Source organism: Notechis scutatus, chromosome 10 (assembly GCF_049901735.1).
Source record: "Notechis scutatus isolate UNSWTSFEM ecotype Mainland chromosome 10, rNotScu1.2, whole genome shotgun sequence".
In the NCBI taxonomy this organism is placed as follows: domain Eukaryota; kingdom Metazoa; phylum Chordata; class Lepidosauria; order Squamata; family Elapidae; genus Notechis; species Notechis scutatus.
The window spans coordinates 17,861,459-17,888,267 of NC_142018.1; the positions used below are offsets into that span (position 1 = coordinate 17,861,459).

At 40.6% G+C, this 26,809-nt stretch overlaps 1 protein-coding gene across 2 annotated transcripts; it reads left to right on the plus strand.

The window, feature by feature from the left end:
• The first annotated feature begins 334 nt into the window (after positions 1 to 334).
• On the plus strand, positions 335 to 25,990 carry CUL4B (cullin 4B). Of its 2 annotated transcripts, none has more exons than XM_087972173.1 (21): positions 335 to 625; positions 1,530 to 2,111; positions 4,517 to 4,632; positions 7,451 to 7,553; positions 7,885 to 7,955; positions 8,792 to 8,865; positions 10,045 to 10,207; positions 10,296 to 10,385; positions 10,526 to 10,608; positions 11,505 to 11,572; positions 12,276 to 12,394; positions 13,105 to 13,297; positions 14,961 to 15,065; positions 15,783 to 15,893; positions 17,315 to 17,400; positions 18,563 to 18,670; positions 19,469 to 19,582; positions 20,570 to 20,675; positions 20,798 to 20,970; positions 21,413 to 21,565; positions 22,691 to 25,990. In XM_087972173.1, the coding sequence occupies exons 1-21, from the start codon at positions 481 to 483 to the stop codon at positions 22,784 to 22,786; spliced, it is 2,859 nt and encodes a 952-aa protein (XP_087828299.1). In that variant the 5' UTR covers positions 335 to 480; the 3' UTR covers positions 22,787 to 25,990. The 2 variants fall into 2 exon arrangements, with proteins under 2 accessions (XP_087828299.1, XP_087828300.1); XM_087972174.1 differs by lacking the exon at positions 335 to 625 and adding an exon at positions 639 to 667.
• The last annotated feature ends 819 nt before the right edge of the window (positions 25,991 to 26,809 follow it).

Sequence of the window (26,809 nt, forward strand, 5' to 3'; positions counted from 1 at the left end):
CCGCCCAGGGACGCCCTTCCGAGGCTGATTGATTTCCACGCACCCACCCCTTCCTCCTCGCTTCCGAAAGGCAGAGCCTGGGCCAAGGGAGTCCGGCGTCCCCTGGAAGAGAAAGGCGAGCGCGACCCCAACGGGCCAAACCCACGAGAGCCTGGAGGCGGGGACCAAAGCCTTCCCCTCCCCGTTTCCTCAGTCCCTTCCCGGCTGGGAAAGAAAAGGACGGCGGACCCGCCTCTCTCCATCTTCGCCGGGCAGGAAGGGAAGGAAGGGGTAGCTGCTCTCCCACTCCGCTTCCGCTCTTCGTCACGTGGGAGGCACCCCCAGCTACGGAAGCCAACGAGGCTCAATCCCGAAGGGGTTAGATTTCGCCCCCCTCCCTCCCGGCATCTGGATTACGCCGAGGGAAAGGAAGGCGAGGAAGCGCCGCTACGGGTGCCGGCGAGGCCTCGGGGGTCTCTGCCAGGCGAGGAGAGAACGTGGATGCCCCCGCCTCCTTTCGGCGTCCGAGAGCGGCCGTCGAAAAGAGGCGACCCCGTCGGCCCCGCGAGCGCCGCTCGGCGCGCCATGGCCGGCCGCTCGAGGAACCCGCCGCTTCAGCAGCCGCCCGGCGATACAATCACTTCCGGTAGGGCAGAGGGCAGAGGGGAAGTGGGTGCCAGGGAGCGGGGTGAGGCGGAGGGGGGGAGGGAAAGGAAACCGCGGGCGGACCTGAGGGGGCGTCGGGGGGAGGGCGGGAAAAAGGGAAAGGGGCGGAAAACCGGTCCCGCGCGTCTCCCCGCCGGCTTCCACCCCTCCCAAGCGCGGTGGCGACGGCGTCTTTCAACCCCTGCCTGCCGCCAGTGGCGGCGGCGGCGGCGGCGGTGCTACTTCCGGACGGCTCGCCTCCCGGCATGCCGCGCGGCCGGAAGTGCCGCCATCTTTAGGCCCCTTGCTTTGCTTCTTTTTTTTTTTTTCTTCTCTTCCTTCCTTCCTTCCCTCCCCTTTTCCCTTCTTCCCAGCATTGACAATAACAAGCGGAGCTACTCGCCCGCCGGCCGCCCTCCTTCCCCCTCTTGCGGGCCGCGAAAGAGGCGGGGAAGGGGGAAGCGAAGCCCCGAAACCCCCGAAAGCGAGAGCCAAGAGGGGCGGCCTCAGGGCGGGAGAGCGTGAGAGAGACCGGACCCCCTCTCTCCGCCTCCTCTGCCCGTCTGAGGAAAAAGGGGCAGAGTTAGCGGGGTAGGGAAAAGGAAGGGACCAGGCCCGTCGACAGAAGCCAGAGCCAGAGGGGAATCTTCCTCCCCCACCCCTCCCGAAGGCGAAGGGAAAGAGCGAAGGGGGGAAAGAGAGGAGGAAAATATAAAAGGGGGGTCGAGGAAGAAGAAAGAGGAGGCCTCGCCCGTCGTCGTCCCTTTGGGCTTCGTCTCCCCCCACTCCAGGCGACCTTCGGTGACACCATCTCAAGCTCCCGCCCCTCTCTGCGTGCCTGTCACACCAGGAGGATTTGATGCCCTTCAGCCTGCTCACCTCTGTGGTGTTCATGTTTCCCACAGGTTTCTCTTCCCCCAACCCCCCAGCAGCAGCGGCAGCTCAGGAGGTCAGACCTGCCACGGATGGTAGCAGCAGCTCTTCCTCCTCCTCTTCCTCCTCCTCTTCTACCACCAAGAAGAGAAAGTTGAACAGCAGCAGCAACAGCGGCGAGAGAGAAGACATTGTCGACTCCATCTCCTCCTCCTGTTCGTCCCTCCTGTCTCGAAACAGCGGTCCTTCCTTGCCCGGCCTCCTTATCACCGCCTCCACGGCCTCCTGTTCTTCCTCCTCCTCCTCTTCCTCAGGGCTTGCTTCTTCCAACCACCACCTGCAGAAGAAGCTGCGTTTCGAGGACTCCTTGGATTTTATCGGACTGGATGTGAAGATGGCCGAAGAGTCGTCCTCTTCCTCGTCCGCCTCGTCGCCGGCTGCGTCTTCGCAGCACCAGCAGCACCAGCAGCTCAAAAACAAAAGCCTCTTAATCTCCTCAGTAGCAGTGGGACACCACGCCAACGGCCTGACCAAAGCTGCCTCCTCCACTGTCTCCAGTTTTGCAAACAGCAAACCTGGGTCAGCCAAGAAGTTAGTGATCAAGAACTTTAAAGGTAACCGGCTGCTGTCGCACGTAATCTCTTTAACGTCTAATATCTGAAGGGGAAACCGCAGCATAAGGCGCATGTTTCACCGTAGCTCTTGCCACAGGATTTATTCCTCTACTATACAGCCATATTGTTCCCAAAGGTAGCTGGTTTTCTGCCTACATGCAAAACCAACTAGCTTTTTATAAGAAAGGAAGACATCTTCAGATGTTATACATAATCATTGTTTGAGGAAATGTTATTGTAGCCCTTTTGTTGAACCCCCATGACTTCTGTTGAGTCCTTGCGATCCATTGAGGAAGGAATTAGTCTCCCTTTATTTGTACACCCTGGATAGGAATTCTGTGTCTTTTTTTTTTGTCCTGCATTTGGAGAATATGGCAAAATCTTTTTAAAGGAGATAGATGGATATATGTATTTTAAATATAAATAGATATTAATGGCAACTTGAAGAAACTGCTTACTTAGGTGCACACTTCCCAAATATTTCTTACAGGCAAATGGAAATTGTCCCTGCATGCTTTGTCAAATTCATATACATGAATCTGTGCAGTAGAGTTTTAGTTTGTATTAGAGCAGAATGGTACAAAACAATATGCTGCTTAACTATGTTTTCCCTTTCTACAATCAGCTTGCTTGCTTACAGTCAGTTTGGGTTTCTTATAGTAGTTAATCAGGCAGATGTTCAAACTGCATTTGGCATTTTTATCTACCTATCACGCCCTTCCTAAGGACCTGGGATAACCAGATGTGATTTAATAATATGAAAGGTATCCTCATAGGATGTAAGATGTGTTCTGAATAAAGCTGCCTTTTGCAATTGACTGGTGGTGATTTTGTCAATGCTGATGTTCAAGTGGTGCTCCAGTTGTTTTGGGATTACACCCAAGGTGCCTATTACTTTTGATACTACCTCCCCCCCCCCCTTTTGTCACAGTTTTCTGTTTCCATTTGCAGCTCTCTCTTTTTTTTTTTTTTGTCTTCTGTATTATTATGTACTTTTGAGTCACATTTTGATTCTTGGTAACTGGACCAGTTTCAATTTCGTCAATTTTCTTGATAAGGTTTTTCAGAATTGATTTGCCATTGCTTACTTCCTAGGGATGAGAAGAGAGTGACTGGCCCAGGGTCATCCAGCTGGCTTTGTGCCTAAGCAGTCATCCAAACCAGTGGAGGAAAAAAAAGCAAGGGATTCTTTAAATGGCCTTCTGCAACAACTTGCCCCAACTGATCTGAAAAATCTTCTAGAATTGATTGGGAGTGCAGAGGATTTGATGTTCATTTTAAGTCAAGTTGAAACTAGATTATCCTGGCATAATTTTGAAATAATGGATACAATAACACGTGGATATTCTGGTCCTCTAAGGTTGAGACAAACAAGCACCTTTAGATTCTTTGGTAATTTCCTATGGCTGTGAAGTTGAAGAGAAAAGAGTTAGGGTACTTCTATGCATAATGTAGGAGAAAATTATTTGTAAGATAATTAAACATGCTTTTCTTAATCAAAAGATACTACAATTGTACATTATGTGTAATAAACTGACATTTTAAATGTTGCTCATACATTGTATGCTTATCTAGTTTTTGGTTCTAAGAAGAATGATAGCGGTGTTTTGTAATTCTGTTTCAGGGAATAAATGCATCATATCATTCTGGCTGTCTCTGTTAAATAACATCTTATCTATTAACAAATGACTCAGACATGCCTTAGTTTTGTAATTTTAGCCAAAGAAATAACAGTGAACTTTTTATATGAAAACTTTAAGCTATATAGATCAATTTCTGTCTTTTTAGACAATTTGTACATTTCCTTGTTTTCACTTGATAAGGATAATTTTAGCATATAATTCATTTCATACTATAGATCAATATTATGCTGTTTGCTTGTTTCTTTTTGGTTTATGTAATCTAAAATTATACATCATGTACTGCCTGTCATTGAAAGCCAAGATAATCAGCTGTCCCTAGTTGATTTTCTCTTATTTTTAGCTGGTACAAAATAACAAGAAAAAGTTGTGGTTTTAAAGCTGAACAAATTAGGTACATAAGGGATTCCGAAATGGATCTGAGAGATTGTGACAATGCATAAGGAAGAAATATCCAAATAGATAGCATTCCTCTTCAGTTTGCATTAAAAAATTGAATCAAAATCAGTATTCTGTGCTAATATACTGATGTATCCTAAGAAACCTTACTGACTTGTTCAGGGCCAAATCTCCAAAATTACAGAGCAAAAATTGGTATTCCTTTTTGTCTGTAGATATAAAAAATATTTCTTTCTGGTTTATGAGGTTGTCCCCCCAAAAAATTATTGAAGTTACTGTTGGGAAGCGCAAGCACCATACCAAATCAGTTTTCTGTGATGTTAAATGACAGTAACATTTGCTGTAAAGAACTGTGTCTTCTTCCAGACAAACCTAAACTGCCTGAAAATTATACGGATGAAACCTGGCAAAAACTGAAAGAAGCTGTAGAAGCGATTCAGAACAGTACTTCAATTAAGTACAACTTAGAAGAACTTTACCAGGTAAGCCTTTGTGGATGTACTTTCAATCCACTGGTAGACTTTGCAACAGTTCCAAGGATTTTCTCCACTTTCTAGGATATGGTTGAGATCCCATCTTCACATTCTAGATGAGATGCCGTCTCAGTTAGACAGATGACAAAATTAACAAGAACATCTTCACAATGAGCTGATCTTCAGGCTTTCTCACTGTAGAAATTGTACAATATCAGTTTGTTTTTTGTGAAGTGTCTCTTGACTGTGCACGTGCTAGCCTGGGCCACAATTTGCTCTGCTAGATACAGGACAGAATTCTCTATTTGGGGATGATTGAAGCCCCCTTCTGGGTAATGCCGATTTGCTTTAGTTATTTTCCAGTTTGTGCCATTTTTTTTTTGTTCTTTCTTTTTATCATGGCATTCTTTTGCTCTGTGTATTTTTATGTGAAGCACTCAGACTTCTAGGGAATTGGGTGTCTTGAAATTTGAATAAATAAAATCCACCAGTAAAAGTTCCGTTATCAACTAGTTCCAAACAAATCAAACACCTGCATTCCTTTCATTGAAAAAAGGCAAAGAAAGTAAGTACACAACAGACTCTCCAAATTGATTTTTTCCTAGGAAAATTAAGCCTTTTTGACTATTTGAAAATCAGAGAACAAGGTTAAAATATTTCAGGCTCTGCCCTCAGTACACGTCTGATATCTTATTAGCTTTGTTAAGTACAAGAACCAAAAACAAATCAGTTTTGTTATAAAAAGTGCTGGCTTATTATAAAAATATTTTTAGTTACTGTGTAGTTTAAATATTAAAACATTGATGTGTACATTTCCATGTTCCATTTAAATTCCATTTAATGTTCATGGTAATAAATATTTTACTGCCTGAAAAATTATGGCAATCCTCTATTTTAAAAACTTAAACTGTTTAAGTATCAAATTATAGATACATTTCATGGATATTTAACAGGTTCATTCTCTTCATTCTTCATGATTTAAGTATCAGTTCTTTTTTCCATGTGTTGATTTTACTGATTGTCGTTGGTTTAAAGTTCGGTACTAGTATAATATTATGAAAAAAATGGTAGATAATTTTAGTTTAGATCTACTAGTTAAACTGAGAATTAAATACGGCATTTAACTGAAGATTTGGTAAATCACTGGCATTTAGTAGGTATATGGCAAGCCTTATTGGTATATCCCGAAGAATCTCTGCAGTCGGTTTAACATACCTTAAAAACCCACTAAGACTTTGCTTAAGTCTTCATAATATGATTATGCATGCTTCTATAAATTGACCTCAATCTTGTTCTGTTTATATCTTCCCTGTTAGTTTTATTTTCCAAGGGTATCAGGTGCAGATTTTTGGTGTTAAAAGGTTTATTTGGCAGGACATTAACAGTGTGTTCCCAACCCACCAGGATCATTGTGTAACTGGGGTTTTAGATCTGGAAAACTACTGATTACTTCAAATAGATGCATCATTTCCTTAGACCAGAAAACTCTTGATTTTTTTTTAATATGAAGCACAACTATTTTAAAAAGGATTGCATTGGAGGGTTTTTAAGTTGAATATGTTAGTATTTTTTTAAAAAAAGTGATTGACATTTTATAAGAACATTAAATGGTATGACACTTGTGTTCACTGTCGTGTGATCTAAAGGCAGAAAGTACAGCTTGTTAACATTCATCTTGTGAACCTCACAGCAATCCCCAGAGCATGTTGAACCAAAATTGGACCAGTTTGTGGGTAATGGATTAAAAAGTGGACTTTGCAGATCTGGGAGGCATTTTTTTCATAGCTGAGTCTTGCCAGTTTACATGCCAGTTTTGAAAGTGCAACCTTTGACAAGCCATATGTTGCTTGAACCCTATTAAGGGAGGCATTCAGTTTATCAAGAAAAGCATCTTAACTATTAAAACAACCTTTTAGTGTTTCTAATTGAGGTGACTTAATGTGTTTGAAGGGAGTGAAGTAAACTATATTTGCTCTATCTCTGTTTTGTTCAGGTTCTCTCTCTGTGTGTGTGTGTGTGTGAAGGAGAGCGCAAGCGCACCATTACACACAATCATATGAAATTCTGTCAAGGCCTTAGCAGACCCCTCTGATTTAGTATGTATTCAGAGCTATATTTTGGAAGGCAAAGCAGCTGCATTTTCTGTGGACATGATTTGTCTGGGTCTATTTTTAATACCTTGAGTTAAAAATAGTCATATGTTTGCTGGTAACTAAAGACTAAATAAAACCATGCTCTCTAAGACCAGCAGAACTGGTAAATGGATCTACCTCTAGCTATGCTTTTTTTAAGTACCATTATCTAAGTCATGGCAAGATTTAGGTCTCTCTCTCTTTCTCTCTCTCTCTCTCACACACACACACACACACTCACACACACACACACAAACATCAAAGAATTGAGACACACCTGTTGTGAGAACCCAATACGTTTCTTGACACATTGCTTCCTCTGCTGGCAAAATAAACAAATGTAAAATTAACATCTTTGCAGCCATTCCTGCTATGGGGGTTATCCGTAAAGTGGTAGGTTGGTCTGAAATAACCTTGTTATGAGTCTAGCATAGTGATCCTTCTTTCCTTTCCGTTTCTTTGCTCTTGAAGTTAGCGCTCTGTGGCTTCAGAGAGTAGAACAATCATTTCATGGACTGTCTCTTCTAAATCTTGATATTTGAGTTCTCGTTTTTTTAGGAAGCCTGCGCTTGCTTTTACACCACATGGCATGACAAACAGAAATTGCATTTTCCGTTGCTAATGTGTTAGGCCAAATAAGGAGGAGAGTAATAGTGGTAATTCTTGTATTTTCTTTCTCTCCTTTTTTTTTTAAGGCTGTTGAAAATCTTTGCTCCTACAAAATTTCTGCAAATTTGTACAAGCAATTAAGGCAGATTTGTGAAGACCATATCAAAGCACAGATTCATCAGTTCAGAGAATATCCTTTATAATAATGTCATATAAATGGAAAGCATGTCGGGGCCTTGTTAACCGTTTTAGCAATTCTCGTGAATTAAGAAATGTGGCACTTGTTTTGGTAGCTACGAAATACCTTAAAATATTCCAGCAGAAGAGAAATGTATGTTATCTGCCAACTAATTGGTTTAATCATTAAACTGAATATAAGCACATTCTTACTGGCACTTGCCATGTGTACGTGGGTATTCACATTTAACCTTTGGGAACTGAATATTAAACTACTAAGTAAACTTCCACTAAAGGGGTATCAATGACAATGTTTTCAAAAATATTCTTAACTGCTTCCTCAAGGATTCGTTGGACAGTGTTCTTTTTCTTAAGAAAATAGACAAATGTTGGCAAGACCACTGCAGACAGATGGTAAGTCTCCTTTGTTTTCTAAATGTTTCTAAAAGCTTGGAACTATAGATGTTTATCTTCTGTGGCATTTGAAAACTTTCCCTGGAGGAACTTTGTCTACCTGAGCTTGCACCGAAGGAGTAGATCAGGATGTCCAACCTGGCCACTTTAAGAGTTGTGGACTTCCAACTCCCAGAATGACTTGACTAGGGGATTCTGGGAGTGGAAGTCCACAACTCCTTAAAAGTTGCCAAGGTTGGACACCCCTGGATTAAGATGGTGCCTCAGGAGAAGACAATTGGACATTCATGGACAGTTTAACTGATCTTTTCATATTGTTGACTATATCAAAAAAAAAAGATTCTAGTAATTTGTATTTAGCAACAATTTGGTTGGGGTCATATTGAGGGGAATTTAAGAATTGGATTCAGATTTATCTCCACTGTATCAGTTCTTTCTGTTGAAAGTTAGCCGATAGCAGGAAGCTTCTAGAAGGTTTTTTTTTTCTGGGGACAGGAAATAGGAGAATACGTATTGGGAATACCTTTCACCCTCCTGAAATATTTATCTATGGGGCCATTAAAAAAAATCTGTGCCACTGATCATAAAGAATTATAAGAAACAAGATCAGTCTCTAAATTCTTTGTGAAGTGTTTGACACAACGGCAGTCAATAAGCACGGATATCTGAAAGTAATTTCCCTTCGATTAAGTGCCTCTCCCTTCCAAATTAATGTATCTAGATGAAGGCAGTTGAATGATTTTACGTTCTTTTCATCCAATAAATATACAGTAGGCCTTAAAATCGGTCAACACGTGACACCATGTTTTTTTTCTTTCTCTCATTCTTTCTTGCAGATAATGATTAGGAGTATCTTTTTGTTCCTGGATCGAACTTACGTTCTCCAAAATTCAATGCTGCCATCAATTTGGTGAGGGAAGAAAAATAGTAGTATTGATTTCCCGCTTTCGAAAGCTTTGTCATTGATTCATCAATTTTCTCACCTTCTCTCCTGATGGAACGATGGCCCGTCCACAGTGGATAGAGAACCTTGGAACAAAACCAAGAAAATGTGTTCCCTTTCCCTTTGTATATCTCACCCTGCCCAAATCTTTATTAAAATGTGTGGGGTTTTGCGTTGTATTCAAAAGCCAGTTCAAATAAATAGCAAACTCTTTGAAAATATGTCGTATGAATGAGAGAGAGACATGATGGCTAGAATGTTGCTTGGATCTAACCTGTAATGTTGAGTTGGGTTACTGGCTTCCCTAAGTTACAAATCTTTATGGTTATAAGATACAGTTTATAAATAAGAAGATACTGCCAACCCAACTAATTCTTCATTAGAGGCCGTACTCAACTTTACGACCACAATTGAGCCAAAAACTTTTGTTACTAAGCGAGATGTTTGCTATGAGATGTTTGCAAAGTGGGTTTTGCCCCATTTTATGACTGTTCTTGCCATAGTGACTAAGTGAATCACTGCTATTGTTAAGTTAGGATCAAGGGGGCTAAGTGAACATTCCCCATTGATTTTGCTTGTCAGAAGGTCGCAAATAAGGGATCACATGACCCCAGGACCCTTTACCATCATAAATAGGAATCGGTTGCCAAGCACCTGGATTTTGGTCACATGAACGGGGATGGTGCAACAGTCGTGAGTGTGAAAAATGGTTGTAAGTCGCTTTTTTTCAGGGCTGTTGTAACTTCAAAATGGTCACTAAACGAAAGGCTGTAATTTGAGGACCACATGTAATTGATGAAATCATGACTGGAGATTATCCGTCATCCAGGTCATGGTCCCAAAAGTGCTTTTTTTTTCCAAGAGGAAACTGGACTTTCTGGTTTTGTTTTTTTTCCTTTGAAGACATTTCGCTTCTCATCCCAGAAGCTTCTTCAGCTCTGAGAACAGAAGAAGCTTCTGAGAGAAGCTGAAGAAGCTTCTGGGATGAGAAGCGAAACCTCTTCAAAGAAAAAACAAGAAAGTCCAAGTTGCCTCTTGGAAAAAAAAAAAAAAAGCACCTTTGGGTTTAAATGCCTTACCGAAACCAACAAACCTAACAACTGATTCTTACATTCTTTTTCTTTTTTTTTTCTTCCACCCTTTCAGGGATATGGGGCTGGAATTGTTTAGGACTCATATAATTAGTGATCAGAAAGTCCAGAACAAAACCATTGATGGCATTCTTCTCTTGATCGAGAGGGAAAGAAACGGAGAGGCTATTGACAGGAGTCTACTCCGTAGCCTCCTAAGCATGCTTTCAGACTTGCAAGTAAGAGCCGTCTTTCGGGGTAAATCTGCCTAAAAGTTGAGCTGCTGGAGCCTTCTGAAAGTAATTCTCTTATTACTCTTCCCTTCAGATTTATCAGGATTCTTTTGAGCACAGATTCTTGGAAGAAACAAACCGTCTCTATGCTGCAGAAGGACAGCGGCTTATGCAAGAAAGAGAGGTATTTTATTGATAATTTCCAAAGCACCAGTTTTTCTAATTCCTCCTTTTTGTGAGCAGATTTCCCTCTTATCCACCCCCTCCAAAGAAACCATCCATTGCCTTGTTATGATTTTCTCCATAACTGATTCAATCTTCCAGGTCCCTGAATATCTTCACCATGTCAATAAACGCTTGGAAGAAGAGGCAGACAGGATTATAACGTACCTGGATCAAAGCACTCAGTAAGTCTTCAGCCTCTCTTGATATGCTGTCTAAAAAAAATGGCAGGACTTCAGCCATTGCTTTTTGCTAGCATGGAATTATGAGCTTTCTTCTTTTTTTTTTTTTTTTTTTTGGTCTTTTACATGTCTTTCCTCTCTTTTAAGTTCCAGGAGGCAAAACCCTATTTATTTTTCCTTCTCTTCCCTGCCCTAAAGCACCCTGTAATATCAGTAGTCTTGATAATCGGGGGGGCTCCTTTGCAGATGTTCTATGTGGAAAAATTGTGTGTGAAACTGACCTCTCGTTGTCACTTTGGTGTATGTTCGGTTGCAGAGTCTAAAGAAAGTGAATAATGGCATATCCATTCAGTGGGTTTTCATTTCAGATCATTTTCTGCCTACCTAAAGAAGGCAAGAAAGATGAAAGGAAATGCAAAATAGCTTTTACCCAGTGGTGGGATTCAGATTTTTTTTACTACCGGTCTGTGGGCGTGGCTTGGTGGGCGTGGTAGGGGAAGGTTACTGCAAAATCCCCGTTCCCTCCCCACCCCACTAACCTGCTTTCCAGCTCTGTTCTCCTGCGCAGGGCAACCAAAGAAGACTCAGCCGATCAGCTGGGACTTAATGGGAGGCAGAGAATAGATGGGGGTGGGGCCAGTCAGAGCTGGTATTTGCCGGTCCGCTGAATTACTCAAAATTTTCTCTACCGGTTCTCCAGAACCTGTCAGAACCTGTTGAATACCACCTCTGCTTTTACCCCCCAATATATATATATATATAGGACAGACCACTGTAATGTTGTTGGAGAATGTTGATGCTTAAACTGGGATAATTCTTGGTGTTCTGCTTAGACAAATAATTTGAACGGTTAAAGAGTGAGCAAAAAGGATTGTAATTCTAAACTCTTTCTCCTGTAGGAAACCACTAATCGCCACTGTAGAAAAACAGTTGCTAGGTGAACATTTAACATCCATTCTGCAGAAAGGTAACCCATCTATCTTTTTAGAAATCTTTTGTTTACTGCTTCTTCGGGGCTTTGGGTTCCCTGAGCTGGGTGGAAATGAGCCAATCGGGTGATGATTCTCTCTCTCTCTCTCTCTCTCTCTCTCTCTCTCTCTCTCACACACACACACACACACACACACACACACACACACACACACACACACACACACTTGTTTCCACATCCCATGATATCATATTCCAGACAGGCCTGCAGGTCCCATTCTCCTTATGGGAGGAAAGGAACCACAGGAATGCCGTTGGTTGCACTTTGCAATACACACTAATGGAAATTGAGAAATGCTGAAAGCAAAGTGGATTTTTTAAGTCCTTTCTAACATTATAGAATATTAAAAGTCTTCAATATGCTCTATCTAACCATGGTGTTAAATTGTTTAAAACTCTACTTTTTAAATATACTTCCTCCAAGAAAATCATGGAGGCATAAATAGTCCCCCTCTCACATTGTTATTTTCTCCATTTCATCCTATTTTAATGGAACTGTAATCACTTAAAAATAAACATGTCTTGAGATTTTTGTGTTTTAGTTGACAAATGCTTTGATTCCAAAATGGCTTTGGGGGGGGAAATGTTTTCTTGTTCTCACATAGAAAAACTTAATTTTGAAATACTTTTGTCTCCATCAGCCTGCCTTAACTTGGAATCACTGTGCCTTCATTTTTTAGGTTTAAATCATCTCCTGGATGAAAATAGAATTCAAGATTTGTCACTACTCTATCAGTTGTTTAGTAGAGTCAAAAATGGAGTGCAATCTCTTTTGCAACAATGGATTGAATACATAAAGGTAATTGTGCCTGGCTAGTTTAAATTAAGTCGCAGGAATACATTTTAAATCTGTTAAAGAAAAATACTTGCATGGTAATAAATATAGAGGTCAAAGAAAATTGCATATATATATATATATTTATCTCGCATAGCACATAACGTCCATAAATCGTGGAATTTTAAAGTTTGTTGGCCTTTTGAAATAATCTAGCTTGTACTGATTCCTCCAAGGAATTTTGAAACTTGAGTGGGAAGCTTTTATTTCTGTTGAATCGTTTGGATTTTGTTCCCAAGTGGAGCATTTTCCTTGCTTGTGTTTTCAGAAAATCTTGTTGCATTCAGGAAGCATTTCTACCCAAGTACAAAAGGGTTCTGTAAACAGCATTTATATGCTAGCATATAAATAGGCGTTGTTACTTGATTTTCTAATTTCCTTGGTGGGTTTTTATTAACTTGCTATTGGTTTTATCATATTTTATCTATATCTTAAATTAGTGTATTCTATTCCAATTCCATTTTAGACTGTATTTTACTCCAATGTCATTTTAAATCGCATTTTATCCAATTCCATTTTAAATTGCTTTTATCAAAGTTTAGGACTAATTTGTTTCTGGAACTCTGTACTTCAATATGGCCCAAGGGCCAATCAATCAATCAATAAAGAATATTAACTGGCTATCAATTATATTAGGAACAAATACTCTGTGATGTTCTTTGTGTTCCTCTTAGGCATTTGGTAGCACCATTGTCATTAACCCAGAAAAGGACAAAACCATGGTCCAGGAGCTGCTGGATTTCAAGGATAAAGTGGATCACATTATCGACATCTGCTTCTTGAAAAATGAGAAGTTTGTCAACGCCATGAAAGAAGCTTTTGAAACCTTCATCAACAAAAGACCCAATAAACCGGCTGAACTCATAGGTACAGCATCATTCCTTCAGGAGCTGCCAAATAGGACGCTAAAATGGATTTATAACTCAAAATCCCTGGGGGAGGGTGTGTGTTCAGGGGTAGAGAATTTCCCAGCTTCTGTATTCTTGATGCCCTTTTCTTCAAAAAAAAGATGGAAAAAAATATGAGCCTAAATACAAGCTGTCCTCGTCGTACGGCCCCCAAACATAACCCCAAATTTCTGTTGCTAAGTGAGACCCTTGTTATGTGAATTTTGGCCCCGTTTTAAGCATCTTTTGTGCCACAGTTTTTAAGCAAATCATGGCAGCTGTAAGTTAGTAACAACAGGTTGTTAAGTGAATATGGCTTCCCCGTGGACATTGCTTGTCAGAAGGTCATAAAATGGAACCACTGCAACCGTCACAAATATGAGTCAGTTGCCAAGCCTCTGAATTTTGATCCTCTGGCCATACGGATGATGCAACGGTCATAAGTCATAATGGTCCCCTATATCATTTTTTTCCCGCACCATTGTAACTTTTGAACAGTCGCTAAACAGACTGTTGTAAGTAGAGGACTACCTGTAAGGGATTTCACTTAACAGTTAGGGAGGAGGGCAAAGGCTTTTGCGAGCACTGAAGTAATTTGATATGAGTAGGGGTGTCTCTTGTGCAAAAATTAAGGCCAGTCTTCCGTGGTTTGGGGGAGAAAAAGATATGGGAGGTGATGCTTAGTCAAATAAAACTTTTTGAGCACTGTAGTTGTGACAAAAGTGGTAGGGAATTGATGGTGTTTAGCAGTTATAGTTGAAGAGAACTTCAGGAGCAGAAAAGGAAGACATTTCAGGCTTCAGGTTGCATTCTGTCATGCCCCTGTTAGAATTTGACTCCAAGGGAGAGGAGGAACAGCCGACAGGGAGTAGTGGGAGTGTGGCTCCGGAGGTTGTGGAGGAAACTGGGGAAAGGCACAGGCCGGCTGGGCATTCAGAGGAAGACCCAGGCCCATCCCCTCTTCATCCTAGGGCACTCGGGGAGGAGCGGATAAGGGAGAAACGTGAATGGCATGGTCTACGAGGGAGGAAAGGGCCCTGATCCCCTTCATGGGCTGCAGCTGTGAGGACTGTTTAAAAGGACAAACTGCACATGGGCCAGTGCTGGAAGCAAAGCGTCATAATATTTCTAGTCTGTCATTTCTTATCTGAGTTCTGGCATCCTTCCCAGTGTGTGTATTTCGATATCTGTGGACATCTTCCAGCCCTTATCCTGCCTTGTCTCATTAATTGCTTCAGTGTGGTTTGTGTTGTTTTTTCTATCTATAATTTATATGTGTTTTGAGTTTGCACGGACTTTCTTCCTTTTCGCAACTGTTTGTGAGGGAGTTTTTTCTCCAGTCAATGATAATTGGACCTTTGAAGCCAAGTTGAAGGAATTAAAGGGACTTCACCTGTTTTTGTGACTTTGTTGCTTTTGTATCCTACCCTGGGTCATCAACACATTCCCTGCTTCCCCCACGCATCCCTGGCCTAAGCCTAAAAGAATTGGGGTTTAAGTAGGATAAATGATTCTCAGGTGAACAAGAAATTGTTCTTGGACCAAGATTAGTACCTTCCTCTGATCTTGAATAAATATTTGGATCCATTATTCAAATCTGTACCATTATTTGTTTGTTTGTTTTTTCCCTTCCTCCTCCTCAGCTAAATACGTAGATTCAAAACTTCGTGCAGGCAACAAAGAAGCTACCGATGAGGAGCTTGAAAAAATGCTGGATAAAATAATGATCATATTTAGATTCATCTATGGTAAGAGCTGGGCTTTGTTTTTACGTTAGCCAGCCATTGCTTGTGGCCAGATTTTAGGTATCGCGCACAAAATTATACATACTATCATCTTACCTGTAAATGATTTTTTTTTTAGTTTTAATCGTAACGTAACACCTACAAAAACTGCTTTAATCTTAATGTAAACCGCTTTAGACTTGATTGTAAAAACTTTGATTTTTGAAAGTGTTGTCAAAAGTCTGGAATATCTTAACCGATTCCGTTGTTGTCTCAGCTACTAACTTTCACCGTTTTAATTCCAACTTAACTTCTGTGGACCTCAACCCATATTGAAGAGGCTCCTAAGGGGGCATGCATGTGTCCTAACCTGTGTATCATCCCTGGCACATTTTAGTTTTTCTCATTTTGTTCGTTCAAATTTGTAATTTTTGTTTGACAGGTTTTTAAAAAATTGAAAAAAAATAACGGTTAAGCCCAACCCTTCCCCATTTCTCAAAGCAAATTGGGTTGGGATGAATGCAAATTGGCCTCCCATGGTAATGCCCAGGAAAAAAAAATGATATCCAGAGATATCCAGCATTGGTGACTTTTAAGACCTGTGGACTTCAATTCCCAGAATTCCCCAGCCAGCATGGCTGGCTGGGGAATTCTGGGAGTTGAAGTCCATAAATTTTAAAGAGTTGGGCAAGATTGGACATCTCCGCTTTATGTTTCAAAACCAACTTTCCATTTCTACAGGAAAAGATGTTTTTGAGGCCTTTTACAAAAAAGATCTCGCCAAGCGACTCTTGGTAGGCAAAAGTGCATCAGTAGATGCTGAAAAATCCATGCTGTCAAAACTCAAACATGGTAAGGTATTTTTTTTAATGCACCTTCCACAAATGTTGCTCACGTCGCTTGTATCCTGACAATTTACTCGTTTTAATATGGAGTCTTTACCGATATAAAGTTAAACCTGTGTTTAGAAAAAAAAAACTCAGAATTGATAAAGCATTTCTGCTTGCAAAATGGGTACAGGTATTCATAAATTCTGTTTCTTTTCTCAGGTATTCATGTCTAATCCCAGTCAAGACATGCTAATTATGTCACATTCTGTGTCCTAAATCTAAGATTGAATCTTCTGAAGCTATTTTATAGCCCTCAATCAGATTCCTGTGCAATTAGTTTTCCCGGCCTGTAACCAAAGCACGGAATGCGTGAAATGCTTACAAATCTATTGCATTTTGTTTTATAAAACTATTTACAGCCTTTGCCCACTGTACCTCATAACACAATAAATATGTCAGTCTTGTAACACAAGGATACAAATTTGTTTCCCCTTTGGGAATTTGAGAGAATTGTTTATAATGGCAATTGAGTGGTTACACTTCAGGTTTTTATAACGCTTTCTACCTCAGAACAGAGGAAACTTTGCCACAAATTTGCAACCACTATGTCAAAAGATGCCCAGCTCATCTGATGCCACAGGTGGACAGGTTTCCCCGTCTCTCTTTTAGGATGCTTACAAGACGCTATCCTGTACTTCTGCCGTTTGTTCTACTACAGCTAGTCCTCAACGTATGGACACAATTGAGGCCAAAATGTATGCTGCTAAATGAGAAATTTGTTCAGGGAGTTTTGCTCGGTTTTACAACTTTTCTTGCCAATGTTTATGTGGTAGTTAAGTTAGTAACCCGGTTGTGAAGTGAATGTTGCTTGGATCTAACCTGTAATGTCTGAATTGGGTTACTGGCTTCCTTAAGTTACAAACCTTTGTGGTTATAAGCTAGAGTTTATAAATCAGGACATTTTGCCCAACTAATTCTTCATTGCAGGCAGTCCTCAGCTTTACGGCCACAATTGAGCCAAAAACGTCTGATACTAAGCAAGATATTTGCTAAGTGGGTTTGGCCCCATTTTATGTCTTTTCTTACCATAGTGACTAACCTGAATCACTGCTATTGTTAAGTTAGGATCATGGTTGCTAAGTGAATATTCCCCCTTTGCTGATCCTTTGCTGGTCAGAAGGTCACAAAAGGGGATCACTGTGACCGTCATAAACATGAATCCTTTGCCAAGCGTCTGAATGCAAATCCCATGACCACGGGGATGCAGCAACAGTCCTCAGTATGAAAAACGGTCGTAAGTCGCTTTTTCCAGCCGTTCCAAAGTGGAATATTTCTGAAAAGCATCAGCTTGCAAGCGGAGGATCTTTGAAAGATGACATTAAGCAGGTGACAAATGACGAAATGCTTTTTAACGGTGCTTTTGATCTAACTGCTCTCTTGCAGAATGTGGTGCTGCTTTCACCAGCAAACTTGAAGGAATGTTTAAAGACATGGAGCTCTCTAAAGATATTATGATACAGTTTAAGCAAGTAAGGAAGCAAAGTCTGCCATCATAGTTTCTTTCCTTTTGGCAAGCCTCTCCTTTCTAGACCTCTTCTTTCTATTCTCCTACCGTCTTCATTTTTATTTTTTTGGTAGTACCCTTCCTACCTGGGTTTCCCCAAAAATAAGACCCAAAAGTGTGAGTGTAACATTGACCTCTTGCCTCTCTCTTTTTATTAATGGAAGCATTTCTACTTCAATAAGTGAATACCGTGTTTCCCTGAAAGTAAGACCTTGTATTTGTATTTATATTTATACTAGATAGATAGATGGATGGATGGATGGATGGATGGATGGATGGATAGATAGATAGATAGATAGATAGATAGATAGATAGATAGATAGATAGATGATAGACAGACAGACAGACAGATATCCATCCATCCACCAAAAAAAGGCACCAGGTCTTATTTTCGGGGGATGTCATCCACTGACTAACCTCACTTGCGCACATCGCCCCCGGCCTCCTTTTCGCTTTCAGAGGCCGTCAGGAACTTCTTCTGCGGCCTCTGCAGCCAATAACAGAGCTCTGGATCGATCCAGAGCTTTGTTATCAGCTCCAGAGGCCCTTCAGGAAAGCCTTGCTGGCTGCCAAAGAAATGGGCTGGCAAGGTAGGTGTTGCGGTGTGTGAGGCCTGGTTGTAAGATAAGTAATAGGGAAGTCCTATCCCCACCCTAGCTTAATTTTTACCAGTCTACTCTGAAGTGGGCGGGATCTTAATTAGGGCTTATTTTGGGGGGTAAAGCTTATATTGGGTGCATGTGTAAAAATCAGGCTAGGGCTTAGTTTTAGGGTAGGTCATATTTTCGGGGAAACAGGCTATTTTACTACGGCGTTGCCGTGGGGAACTCATGCCTTAAAGAACTGGGTCACTGTTCCATTATATAACTCTCTGGTAACCTTAAAAGTGCTGCAGGAATAAAATAGGAAAAATGGAAAGAATTCCTTTCTAAGTCCTCCTCCTCCTCCTCTTTTAACGGCCCCATGATCCCTTGCGGGGTGGAGCCGGGGCAACTGAATAGAGCTGAGCGTTTACTGGCCGGTTGCCCTTCCTATCGCCAATTCCTTTCTCAGTAGTTTGGAGAAAAGAATGCGAATGCACGTGTCATTCTGAACGGTCCTCCTTTGTGTCTTTGATTCTGTCGTAGTATATGCAAAATCAGAATGTACCTGGCAACATTGAACTCACCGTGAATATTTTGACCATGGGCTACTGGCCTACATACGTGCCTATGGAGGTCCATCTACCATCAGAGGTAAAAAAAAAATTGTACAGTGGTTTTGAAATGGAAGAATTCTGTTAGCTGTCCTTCAAGGATCAGATAAGGAAGAAGTAGAATATTTAATGGGATGTGAATATGATGGTGACACACTTGAATTGGCAACCATAGGGGAAACCTTGTTTTGTAATGTTTGAAACATGGATATGGATTGAAATTGTACACAGCACAGATAAAAGTATAAGTATAATTACTTTGAAAATGTGAAAACCTTGAAAAGGATATGTAATAGATTTAAAAATGAATGAGAGAGTTATAAAATAAGCCTGAAGGAAGTATTTGAGAGGGGAAGTTAAAGAATATTTAAAGTAGTGATAAGGTATGAAATTGAATATGAAAGATGAAAAATGAATATGTAAATGAGATTATATCTGTATGGATTTGAAAACCTGAAACCAAGCTGTTCACTAAAAAAAGATGTTTTATTTTTCTTTGTTTCGTGAAAACCAAAAAAATAATTTTTAAAAAAAGGAGGGGGCGGGATCAGATAAGGAGACCAGTGCCATAGTTAATAAGTAAAATATATCAGGTTATAATTCCCCTTTTTCACTCAGTTGAAACGAACCATCCAGAACTGAGGTGACCACGTCAATCTCATCGGTTTAGTTATAATATAAAATGCCAGCATCAAAGTCATTGTAGCTAAGTCGGCACTCGGATTTAAAAAGTGCAATTATAGGTTCATCTGGAGTCAGGCAAAAAGAAAGGAGTTCGAGGAGGGGAAAAAAATAGGTTTATTTTTATCTTTAAAGTCTGTGTTTCTGTTCCGTTCAGATGGTGAAGCTGCAGGAAATATTTAAGACTTTTTACCTGGGAAAACACAGTGGCAGGAAACTTCAGTGGCAATCCACATTAGGACACTGTGTATTGAAAGCTGAATTTAAAGAGGTAAGGTTTGCTTTGGGGTATATTTTTTTTATCCCCCATAGGTGGAAATATCGTTTTGCAGATTGGAAAGATTTGTACCAGCATTTTTAAAAGCAAATCTTACTTGCATCCCTAAACTCTGTTCGGCTGTCTTGAACTTTAAATGCTTTATAGGCAATCCTCGACTTACGACCATAATTGGGATTAGAATTTCTGCGGCTGAGTAAGGCAGTTGCAATGGCCATAAATGCGAGGACCGGATGTAAGTCGCTTTTTCAGTGCCAGTATAACAGTCATGGCCGGCTGGGGAATTCTGGGAGTTGAAGCCCACACATCTTCCAGCTACCAAGGTTGAGCAATGCCGACATAGATCGTAAGACCTTTAATGTCGTGATAATGACAGTGATCATTATAGATGAGTGCTCCGACATGGCTTTAACAGACTGAACAGATAACCAGAGTTATCCCTACACCATTTCTGACAAATGGCAGTCCAATCTCTTCTTGAAAATCTCAAGTGATGGTGCTCCCACAACTTCCGAAGGCAACTTCTGTTCCATGGGTTGATTGTTCACTCTGTCAGAAAATTTCTCCTTATTTCCAGATTGAATCTCTCCTTGTTTAGTTTCCATCCATTATTCTTTGTCTGGCCTTCAGGTATTTTAGAAAATAGCTTGACCCTTTGCTCTCTGTGGCAGCCCCTCCAATATTGGAAGACTGCTATCCTGTCTCCACTGGTCCTTCTCTTCCCTACACTAGCCATGCCCAGTTCCTGCAACTGTTCTTCATATGTTTTAGCCTCCAGTCCCCTAATCATCCTGGTTGCTCTTCTCTGCACTTTTTCTAGAGTCTCAACATCTTTTTTATAATGTAGTGAGCAAAACTGGATGCCGTATTCTAGGTGTGGTCTTACTAAGGCTTTATAGAGATAACTTTGAAGCAAGCATTTCACCATGAAGTTTTCACCCATTCGGCTTCGTTCAATTCATATTTTTTTTCCCCCGGCAGGGCAAGAAAGAGCTCCAGGTATCTTTGTTCCAGACTTTAGTGCTACTTATGTTTAACGAAGGTGAAGAATTCAGTTTAGAAGAAATAAAGCAAGCGACCGGAATAGGTCAGTATTTGAGGGCTGCTCGTAACTTCTGAGTATGCACCGTTCAGATGCTGAAGCGTGCATTTCTCTCCCTCTCTTTTTGTGTCTTTGTCTTTCTCTCTCTCTCTCTCTCACTGCTACAGAGGATGGAGAGCTAAGGAGAACCCTCCAGTCATTAGCCTGTGGCAAGGCCCGAGTGCTGGCCAAAAGTCCCAAAGGGAAAGACGTAGAAGATGGAGACAAATTCACTTGCAATGATGACTTCAGGCATAAACTCTTCCGGATAAAAATCAACCAGATCCAGATGAAAGAAACGGTAATTTGTTTTTCCCCTCCCCCAAAAAAATACCCTGGGCCTAAATCAGATGTAAAAGAAGGATCTCCAACCTTGGCACTATGGTAGTTGTGGACTTTATGACTTGGGGACTTCAACTCCCAGAATTCTTCAGCCAGCGTGGCTGAGGAATTCTGGGAGTTGAAATCCCCAAGTCATCATGCTGTCAAAGTTGGAGAGCCCTCTGTTTAAAAGAAATAGGTACCCTTAAAACCCAAACACTGATACTTTTGAACATCCCAAAGATAAACGAACTATCATTTAAATTAATTTAGAAATGGACTATCATTTAGATTCATCCCGACACCTTTGAGTATTTTTGAATTAACACCTCTTGACGCCAGGCTGGGAAAGCCTGAATGAATGGATTAATCTCCTGTTTGCTTTTCGGAGGCCAAACTTTTTGTTTGTTTTACTTCCACAGGTAGAAGAACAAGCTAGCACTACAGAGAGAGTCTTTCAGGATCGTCAGTACCAAATTGACGCAGCAATAGTGAGAATCATGAAAATGCGCAAGACGCTTACCCACAATCTGCTTGTCTCTGAAGTATACAACCAGCTGAAATTCCCAGTAAAGGTAGGTCCCAGGGTATGTTTAAGGTGGGACTCTTCATAATTTTGGGTTACCAGCAAATAAACATCATCGTGTTAAACGTTCCCATTGTTTCTTTTTATCCCACCTTCGTTGTTTTTTATAAATAGCTGAAGGTGGTGAAGATACATAATATTCCTTTCTCTTCCTATTTTATCCACAACAACAACCCTGTGACTGTGAGGTGGAACAGGTCTGAAGTCACCCAGCCAGCTTTCATGGCTAAAGCAGGATTAGAACTCAGCATCTCCTGGTGCTTGGCCCAAAGTCACCCAGATGGCTTTCATGCCTAACGCAGGACTAGAACTCACCGTCTCCTGGTGATTGGCCCTAAGGCACCCAGCTGTCTTTTATGCCTAAGGCAGGACTAGAACTCAACGTCTCCTACTTTCTAACCTGGGTGCTTCACTCCTGGACCAAACTGGCTCTTATTTTGCCCATTGGCTTCTCTTTATAAGTGATGAAACAAAAATGACCGTGTCTTTCATTCAAGCTAGGAACTTTTTGGAGTTGTTGTTCTCAAGACAGAAGAGCTTCTGGATCTAAGGACAAATCGTTGTTTCCAGCTTCAGCTTCTCCTGATAGGAACCAACCAGAAGTTATACTGCATTCAGTGCAACTACCACAGCCGGAGCTGTCTGGCTGTTAGCTGTGTCCATTAACAAGAAGATCTAGCCAGACTGGTTTAGATTGGCAAGCACCAGCAAGCAAATTTACTAATAAGCCAAAATTCTGTGCAAATGCAACCATCCTTTGCTGCTTGTAGTACTTTCCCAAAATCCAAACCATCCATTTTACTTTAATACCTAGCATTTGCTTCATTTAAAGTGGCAGAAGCTTTTTCTCAGGAAAATAATCTTTTTTAAAAAAATTCCAAATGAAGTCAAAAGTATTTTTTTACCTAGGTAGACATAAATACATGTCCACGTTTTGTAGACCTCAAAAGTACAAACATTTCTGATTGCAAATCCAGGCATACCAAAAGAATCTGATAAAGCCAACATACCGATGTGAAATAAGTCTTTTTAAATGTACTTCATTCGTTCTTTTAAATCTGTTTTTTCTTTCCTTATGCAGACATTGTTTCTGACTTCTTGTGTTGTTTTTCAGCCTGCTGACCTTAAGAAGAGAATAGAATCGTTAATTGACAGAGACTACATGGAAAGAGACAAGGAGAATCCCAATCAGTACAACTACATTGCATAAACACACAATGAGCCTTTTTTTTTCCTTTTCTGCACACTGATGTTCTTGGTTACTGATGGATAAACAAGCCTGTTGATCCCATTAAATTAACCTTTTTTCTACTACCAATGACTGAATGAAAGCAACCTCTAATGGGATTGTGGGCAGGGGGGAAGAAATATAGTCAAGTGGTCTTTTTTTTTTCAGTGGCTTTACATGCCCGTTTAAAAGAGTAGTATTTACATTTTTATGAAGAATGCTGTTGAACTCTTTGCATGATATTTGGTATGAACTGTGGAAGATTGCAAGGAAGTATCCGGTCTTTATAATTGCACCCCTTCCTTCAGGTTTAAAGGGACAGCCTCTCTTTAGCACATCGCGCTCATCCCATTTTGAAAAGGAAAAAAAAAACTAAAATGTGTAGCGTTTTTATTAAGAAAACAAAACCCCCAAGTTACAACCTTTTTTTTTTAAAAAAAAAAAAAGACGCTTAAACTGCATGCAAATGTCTAACCGCTATATGAAATTATTGGGTTTTGTTTATTGGACAACAAAGCCTATGTGGATTGGCAATCTTCAGAATGAAAAGCTGCTCTCATATTTCCTAAACATAACAAAATTGTTCTGTAGGTGTTAGAAAGAAAAGCACGCCACTGGATTTTCCCAAGGTTGAGAACAGGAACCTGTCTAAAATGCGTGGATATGTGGTGCAAATATTACTGTGAAAAGCTTAAGGGAATTAGGCTGCTGCTTGCTTCCTTCATCCTTAAGTGTAAGTACTTTTAAAAAAACAAAAACAAGTCATGATATCAGAGTTCATTGTGAAGGGGGGAGAATTTTTAGAGGATCATTATTTCAGAAACTCTTAATGAATGTCAGGGTGTAATGTGATAGCTGCACTGGATGTTTATTTCCCCCCCTTCCCCGTGCAAAATTGGAGGTTTTACCCTTCTTCTGAATTGCACATGTTTTATTATTAGACCAAGAATTGAACAGGTATTTATAAAACGGTGCCTTCCATCCCATCCAGCTATAGTGAGGAGGAGAGTTATAGCTTAAACCAGTGTTTCTCAAACTTGGCAGCTTTAAGATGTGTAGGCTTTGCTGGCTGGGGAATCCTGGATGTTGCAGTCCACGTGTCTTAAAAGTTGCCAAGTTTTTTTTAAAAAAACAACAACACTAGCCTAAATAATACCTCTGCTCTCTCTTCGTTCGTTGAGTCATGCTGGATTCTGGAAGGAGGAGGAGACCATTTCTAGACAGACTGGATTTACTGAGCATGGTTCCCATCATAACGGTACCTTTTCCCTACCTGGTCCAGTTAGTAAGGGGCTATAAGTCAGCTAGCAGGAAAAGTCTAAGAGCTGCTTATCATCTCTTCCAGTGCCCGGTGATTTTCAGATACATACAATTCTAAGAGAACATTAGGATGGTATTAAAAGAGTACCCAAACGCTGTTTTTGAATCACAGCGGCTTCTCAGTAACCTACCTTCATTGCTTTTAATTTGTTACACCAAATCTGTGGGTAGACTGAGTTGGTTTTTCCATCCGAAGGTCCTGCACTGTTGCATCCCATCAAAAATCCTGTTTTTAATCAGGCGCTTTCAAACCCAGTATCCATGTTCAGTATTCATCTCTATGAACAGCCGAATCCAGTGCTAATCATAACTGTGGCCCTTCAGAACTGACCTGGCGGGGTTTTTCCTTAACTTGTCCAACCCAGAAAATCTCTGGATTGAAAATTTATCAGACCTTAAAGCCACCTTCTCTCTTCCTGGCACAGACCTCCAGTGGAAATATTTAGCCATCCATGGCCTTCCTAGCCTGGTCATCTAGAAAATGAATGTTTCCTGCCTAAGAGCGACATTTATGTACATTTATCTTTCATCTAGGCTAGTTTAGCAGGCCATCTTGTTGGTACATCTGTGTCTAGGAACTCAGGGAGACAAGCATTCCTCACAGAAATTGGGTTTCTTTTAAACCTCCAATCGTCAAGTGATGCTGGGGAGTTTTTTTTCTCCCTTAAAGAGACTCTGTAAGAGGAGAAAAAAGTTCATAATAAGTCAGTTCACCAAATCATATTCCCTAAGTGATGCTGAATAATAGCTATTTTTCAGCCATATCGGCCAGCAACTTTTCTTTCTGCTGGCATCGTGTGCCTGCTTTATGGAGCCATAAAAATATTTATAATAGATATGTATATAAAAATGACTGACTTTTTTCCCCCAACCAGGGGCTAAAGCAGAGACCCACAGCTTGTATGGACATAAATTTTTAAAATCTTTTTTTTTTTTCTGTTGCATGCAGTTTATAGCAGCCGCCTTTGTATGAAATCAGAATTTTGTTGATTTTAGTTTGAAGGTTTTTTAACCAAAAAAAAAAACACTTTATAGCCAACAAAATGATTTTTTTTGCTAATTTACATTTAAGCGACCACATGGTTTCAGAATTAATGGCAAAGGTGTTGTACAAAATTATTTGTTCTATAGTATACACAAAGGTGCCAAAGTACACATTAGTTAATTTAAAGAAAATAGACAATTGTTAATGTTATTTTAGCTGTGGTTTTATTTACCTTTATTCATAATTCAGATGCTCGTTTTATCTGTCTAATGCGTGCCCCATTTCTGTGTGTTTAAACGTGTGTTCCCGTCTTGATTTCTCCAAAACACAAAACATTTTGTCTTTCTAATTTTCTTCAAAATAAATTTTTTGTTTTGTTTTGTTTTGTGCATTGGAAAAATACCACTTCTACTTTTAGTGACTATATAAGAACATCACCACCTCCCTAAATGTTTAAAACTCTAAAAGAGTCCAGCAGCATTCAAAAATGTAATATACTTTTTTGTATAGACACATTCTTTGGAAAGAATATCTTTGCAATGGGTGGAGGGAGGGGACAGACAGCAGTGGGAGGGGAAAAAAATAATCCTGTTTCTTTTAAGGAGCCACTTCAGTAGGCTATTTAAGATTGTGCTTGTTTATTGCATAGAAGTGTTCTATTTACACAGGTCTGCAAAGAGGACATGTCCGCATTAATTCCTTCAATGCAAATAAAATACCAAACCCGAAACAATTTTCAAACGCTTCATAAGTCAAAGTGGATGGGGTACAGAGAGTCTCTTTGGTAAATAATGTAAATACATGTCCTTTAAAAAGAGTGAGTCTGTTATCTAGGTATTTTGTGTCATTTAATAAATAATAAACAGTTTTGTGTTGCTAAAGTCTTCCTCGGTCGTGTGTGGGGGTGAAACGAGTTTGTGACGATGATGTGCCTATCGCTTCTCGGGTTGACATTGGGCTATTAAAAAAAAAAAACTCACTAAACGACCGCAATTGAGCCCAAAACCTACGTTGCTAAGTGAGACCTTATTCAAGTGAGCTTTGTCACATCTTACAACTTTTCTTGCCACAGTTGTTAAGTGAATCATTGCCGTTGTTAAGTCAGCAGCCCGCTTGTTAAGTGAATCTGGCCTTCCCCATTGACTTCGCTTGCCGGTAAGTTAGAATTGAATTGTTAGTATAACCCGAGTCGGAAGGCACCTTGGAGGTCTTCTAGGCCAGGGTCGCCAACCTTTTGGACCTCAGGGACCACCAAACTCATAATTTTAAATGCCATGGACCAAAAGTCCGCAGGAAAATCCCCCCAAAAGTCCGCAGGAAAATTCCCCACCCTGTTTTCCTACCGATCAATTGTTCTTTATTTGTGATCGCAGGATACTGTCTCCCGTTCCGTTCTCGGCGGGGGGGGGAAGACTTTTGGCTTCATGCAAGGAAAGCAGCAGAAGTCTTTCTTTCTCTCCCCCAAACTCCGCCAGAAATGAGTCTCGGCTGGCGCAGCCTCTTGGAACAGGAGGCCTTGCAGGGTCCCAAAGACTCATGCTTTATTTTTTGGGGTGTGTGTGTGTGGTTCTTTTTTAACTTCTGGTAAGCCAGCTCATTGCAACCATTTTTGGTTTTTGAATTTGCTTAATGAAAACAAGGGCTTCGGCGTAGCGCAGAATAGATGGGTGGATTGATTCAAAGTTGGCTTGGTTCAAAAT